General features: G+C 49.1%; 1 protein-coding gene across 1 annotated transcript; it reads left to right on the top strand.

Annotated features, from left to right (window-relative positions):
- The first annotated feature begins 3,082 nt into the window (after positions 1–3,082).
- Positions 3,083–4,594, top strand: LOC133889052 (desiccation-related protein PCC13-62-like). Its single transcript, XM_062329495.1, has 3 exons — positions 3,083–3,553; positions 3,656–3,881; positions 4,025–4,594. The coding sequence occupies exons 1-3, from the start codon at positions 3,180–3,182 to the stop codon at positions 4,403–4,405; spliced, it is 981 nt and encodes a 326-aa protein (XP_062185479.1). The 5' UTR covers positions 3,083–3,179; the 3' UTR covers positions 4,406–4,594.
- The last annotated feature ends 1,473 nt before the right edge of the window (positions 4,595–6,067 follow it).

Here is a 6,067-nt window from a genome sequence, read left to right as displayed (position 1 = left end):
ATCATCTGCGACGGACTCCTCTTGTTCATGGGCTGCAACATGAGGATCCACATGTCCATGGTTTGGTGGCTGATTAACCACTCAATCAAAGCATGTATTGAGCATGGCAATACTATCATTAAGTCGTTGCAATGTAATGTTTGTCTCCGCAAGCTTCTTATCGATGTCGTCATTAATAGCTTGTCTATGATCATCCAACAATATTGTGAGTTCTTCCTTCAAAACACGCTTTTTCGTATCTGATGTTTCACCTACCATGGTTAGTAGCAGACAGAAGATAACAAAAGATATTATCACTATCAACTACTAGGTGGTGGAAAGTGAAGTGGAGTCACACACTCTCAAGCGTCTTACCATGCTCTTATAAGTGTTCTTACCAAACACAGCAGTTGGTACAACCGGTGGCTAGTTCGTGATACCTTATCAGGTGCGAGTGAGGTAGTTGCAAGGGGAGAAAATGTTCTAATCGAGAGAATGCGTAGCTTGGATAGGTAATATTTAGTAGCAAGGGATAGCAATAATTAAAATCAGATTAGCAAAGCTGAATAAAAGTCCACAGTACTCATCACAGTTGCTGGCCCGAACACGTTCCTAAAACTAGCTCAAGCAAGCCAAAAACTATAACAGATACAAGCACAATGGAACAAAATACGCAATGCAAACCTAATATTTTTTTTAATTCTCACTCTTTTTTGCACTCTTTGCTTCTTGTTTTTTTTGGCACTCTTTGCTTCTGGCTTTCTTTACTTTTTCTTTTTGCGAATGTGACACAAACTCAAAACTCTTCTACTGCCTTTTTTAAGACTAGAGAGGTACGTGGGTCAGGAACTTTTTCCGGAGAGTAGGGGTATAAAGGTAATAAAAAGATACTCTCTCTCTCTCTGAACTTTGGCTACCTCTGTTTCGGCTATGGTGGTCGGATCCGAGAAGGTGGGCGACTCCGACTAGGTGATTTGATTCGAGAAGGTGGCGAATCCGACTAGGTGGTCACGACGACTAGGTGGTCAGACCCAAGTGGATGGTAGGAGTACCTGGTAGGACCCCAAGTGGGTGGTCGGAGTGACTAGTCCGAACCCCAAGTGGGTAGTCGGAGTGACTGGTCAGGACCCCAAGTGGGTGGTCGGAGTGACTGGTTGGGACCTCGAGTGGGTGGTCGGATCGACTGGTTGGGACCTCAAGTGGGTAGTCGGAGTGACTAGTCGGGACCCTGAGTGGGTAGTCGGATCGACTGGTCGAGACCCCGAAAAGCGACACAAACTCAGCTATAGCAGACTAGGACAAGCCGAGTAACTCGACGAATAAATTAGCAAAGACTCGACGCTAGAAACTAAGATCACAACAATAAAGACACCGACGATGGACTCAAACTCACAACGCGAAAACTAAAGATAAAATTATGAAGGGCACAAAGTGGTTTGAACAGCGGAAAACTAAGATCTAAATCCTTTTTTTGTGGGGCAAGTTTTTGGACTCTAGGTAATAGAACTCGATGAAACAAAGGGATAACTGAGATTACCTAACGGGCAACTGAGGCTCTAATACTACTTGATGCATGTTTTTTCGATCTTTCGAAGGTAATATGATAAGTCGATTAGTAGAGTTTCGACGTTGATGATCCAAAAGCTCCGATCAGAGCAGATCGAGAACCCTCGCAACCACTACTCCGTGGTTATCAACCGTGCCAAGACGCGGTTGACCTCGCAAAGAAGGCTTTTCCTGCTAGCGAATCGAGAACACAAGCAAGAACAGATAGGTGCAATCTAAATATTGCTAATTACCAATGAAGCACTCGAGTTGAGGTTCAACAAACCGATAAACGGCGAAATTGTCTAAAACATAATAATCTAAGCTAAACTCAGTCTAAACTGTGATGGCTACTGTGTATATATAGGGGGACATGAGGAGGTCGATCTAGGGTTGTACAGCCATGGAAAGAGGCGTGCACAACTTGAACTCCGACCCTAACACGATTACAAGAGCCGATATGGTCCAAAACGGTGATGCAACATCTTATTCCTTCGACTCTGACTACACTATAAGGAATATTTGGTCGAACATAGATCCATTGGAAAGGGTTCATCGTAAGCTTTCCAGCAAGTTCAATAACGCCTCAATTTGACTTGTATGCGAGAGTTATGCTTGTTTTATTGACGTGCTGTCCTGGGACTTGACCATGACCACGACTTTGACCATGACCACAACTTCGACTACGACTAGAGCTCAGCATCGAGTCCAAGTAGACTTGGCCTTCGAGGGGTGACGTCCATGTAAGGTTGTTTTGCTTTTCCCACGTTACTAAGCAATAAAATATCACAAGAATTTAGTAGTAATCCATCCAAGGAAGCATGAACAGCGAGAAACGAGTTCATCTGGTGGTCTAATTATCGTGCATGTGCTCTTGTAATTGAATCTTATATAATTGAATCTTATATTAATAGTATTGATCGTATCTGAAGTAACCATATACTTATCAGCGGAAGAGGGTTTCCACTCTAGCATGAATTTCAAAGGCATTTCAACGGCAACAGTAGTATCTGTTTGGAATTTTACTCACCGGAGATCCTTCTACGCTTCACCATGTCAGACTTGCACAAATTCGAGCTACCTCTACCCCTACAATGCTTTTAAGATGTATTTTCATCTTGCAAGTATGTCATGCTTGTTTCTCTACACTCTTCCTACCGTTCTTTTTGGGCGCACGTCGCATGCTACCACAGTTTTGCCTTCCTTGCATTATATCCACACGCCACCAACCAGGATAATCTTGCTGTCTTCCAATCGGCCCATCTTTGCAGGTACCAGGAATGTGAATTCCCAAGAAAACCTTACCATAAGCACGAGGAGCTTTGGTTGCATGCCCTGAACAGATGAAGTAACCACTCAGACTCCGAGAGAAGAAAACAAAACCGACCGGGCGTTTAAACAACACTACACGTACGCCCCCGCGCGCCACGCCCTTGGCGTGCCACCGCTACCCCAATCCGCGTCGCGTCGGCCGCACGTCGCCGCCATCCCGCACGTCCCGCGCCGCCTATATGTACTTGCACCGATTCCCCCGTCTCCGGAGCAATTAAGTGCACACACGCACAAGTCAAACGTGCAGCCGAGGGATCGTGTTGGTATCGTGACTTAATTACGTGTCCAAGCTAGCAGTCGCAGCTCGCGAGTAGCCGCCGGAGATGGGTGCACCGGCGGGCTCCGTCGTCGTGGCCACCACGGTGGTAGTTTTGGCAGTGGTTTCTTCACTGTGCGGCGGCGCGCGCGCGCAGGACATGGACAACGAGTGGGCGCGGCCGCCGTACCGCGGGTACTTCGGCGGCCCCAGCTCATTGCTGCCGCAGTCGGACGTGGATCTGCTGGAGTTCCCGCTGAACCTGGAGTACCTGGAGACGGAGTTCTTCTGCTGGTCGGCGCTGGGCTACGGCCTCGACGCCATCGACGCCAACCTCACCGGCGGCGGGCCGCCATCCATCGGCGGCCAGTCCGCCTCCCTCACCCCCTTCGTGCGCGACGTCGCCACCCAGTTCTGCTACCAAGAAGTCGGCCACCTCAGGTACTAGAGCTACATACCGTCACGCCGAACAACATCTGTCAACTAGCTAGCAACTACCAGAGAAGTAGCAAGCAATTAACGTGATGGCGCGTTTGCGTGCAGGGCGATCAAGCAGACGGTGAGGGGTTTCCCGCGGCCGCTGCTGGACATCAGCACGGCCAACTTCGGAAAGATCGTGGAGCAGGCGCTGAACGCCACTCTGGACCCGCCCTTCAACCCCTACGAGAACAGCGTCAATTTCCTCATCGCCTCCTACATCATCCCCTACGTCGGCCTCACCGGCTACGTCGGCGCCAACCCCAAGCTCCTCACCCCTCAGGCCAAGAAGGTACACACATGCATCACATGATCAACCTACCTGTCTGTGTGGCACGGCATGCATGCATGCGTCTGCCATGCTGTGCGGTAAGTCTCATGTGTTCGTACGTCAAATTAACGTCGTTTGCTGGGTGGACGTGTTGATACATGCAGCTGGTGGCGGGATTGCTGGGAGTGGAGTCGGCGCAGGACGCGGTAATCCGGACGCTGCTGTACGAGCGCGGGATGTCCCGTGTGGCGAGCTACGGCGTCGGGGTGGCGGAGCTGACGGCGCACATCTCGGACCTGCGGAACGCGCTGGGGAGGCGGGGGATCAAGGACGAGGGGCTGGTGGTGGCGCCGGGACAAGGGCCGGAGGGGGTGACCGTGGGGAACATCATCGCCGGCGACCACCTCTCGCTGGCCTACGACCGCACGCCCGAGGAGGTCCTCGGCATCGTGTACGGCACCGGGAACCCCGCCCAACGCGGCGGGTTCTTCCCCCAGGGCGCCGACGGCCGCATCGCCAGGGGATTCCTCGCTAGTGGCCAGTGAAGTGCTGTTCCTGCAAGAAGTGTAGACTATACCTGTTTGTGTGTTGAGGTGTTGTTGTGTTACCTTTCGAGTCTGGATAAACTGGATGATACATGAGGGTGAAAAATAAGTCCAATAAATGGATGCACAATATGCAAGGTTACATATGTATCTTCTCGCAAAAAAAAAGGGAAAAATGTGTTCTCAACTTTCATAGTTCTCAACTTCGTATGCACTTGGCGGTTCCATTCTGCACTTCTTTGTCAATGTTCATTTCGAGTTGCACACTTTGCTTCGCAGCCTCGCAGGCATGCATATTCAGTACTGCATCTGCTGACAAAAAGGGAACTCAGAAGTCCCTGCAGAGCCAGACGTCTTTGAGCTGAAATCCAAAGAGTGACCGAATCACTTGCACAGGATATGATTGTACTGCTGCAACCTGACCAAAACTTCCAAGAAAAAGGTCCATTTGCTGAGCTAAAAGTTGCCTTTGTGCTGCTAGGTTCTAGCTAGCTTGACATGGTCCATGCATGCCGTATGTGCATGAGAAACAAAATAAATGATGAAATTCTTTGTACTCATACGGAAACGAAACTGCTACTTTGAGATGAAGAGCGAAAATTCTCTACGTACTGTGTTTTGGGATTTGGGAACTATGTAATGTACTTGTGAAAAAAGAAAAGAAAATAGTTATAACACTAACTGGTTGGGCCACGCACGGTCACTCTAAGTTAGCCGACACACAGGAGGCCCAAATTGCTACTAGTAGACTGCGGACGCACAAGGAAGTTAGAAAGATCTTTTGTCAGCTCATACAGGAGGGATAGCAGTCTGGATCAACGACACAAATGAGGCCCAAGGCCCCAGGGATAACTCGCAGCCAGCTTAAGATGCGAAGGCGGCGTTGTCCACCTCGCGAGCTTCGAGTCAGACTCAAATCTATCTCGAATCAAGCTTTTAATAGGTCGAGTTTGAGTAGCTCGTGAATCTCGATCTCTTTTAACAGCCCTTAGAACAGGTGGATAATTCCTGTCCTTCAACCAGGAGTCCAGAAGGGTTTTCAACGGGATGCGCTAGCCGCAGAACGACGAACGAGACAGCTTAAAAATTCAGAAAACATCTCGGCTCAACGACCTTGTGTGTGAGCGTGACAACCATGGAACTATTTGTGAACCTTAAATTACCAAAGTTGCTGACAGCACGTACATGTCCAGTGACGAATCCAGGAATTAAAATAAAAGGGTGCTAATTAATTTTAGTACGTAGTAATTAGCACACACCTTGATGGCTATAGGCCTCGGCACACACCTCGATGGCCCCGTGCCTCAATGTAAAGATCATATCGATGGAATTAATAAATCCATCACCGTGGCACCCCTCTACCAACTCAAAAGCCCTATGCCTCTGTTGTGTCGAGCATAAAGTCCTCTGCCACCTTGAAGGCTCTAGGCCTCCGTCGTGTGGAGCATAAATTCCTATGCCACCTCGAAGGCTCTAGGCCTCCATCGCGTCGAGCGTAGATTCCTCCACCACCTCGAAGGCTCTAGACCTCCGTCGTGTCGAGCATAAATGCCTTAGAAGCTTCCCTTCCTTGGCCAAGGTCATAATGAGTGCACTAATAAAACGCAAGGGGGTAGGCGGATGATACTCCACATACTACACATACGGCTCATAAGATGGAAG

This window comes from Phragmites australis, chromosome 13 (assembly GCF_958298935.1).
Source record: "Phragmites australis chromosome 13, lpPhrAust1.1, whole genome shotgun sequence".
In the NCBI taxonomy this organism is placed as follows: domain Eukaryota; kingdom Viridiplantae; phylum Streptophyta; class Magnoliopsida; order Poales; family Poaceae; genus Phragmites; species Phragmites australis.
Note: the sequence above shows the minus strand (reverse complement) of the source record. Positions and strands in the feature narration are given on the sequence as shown.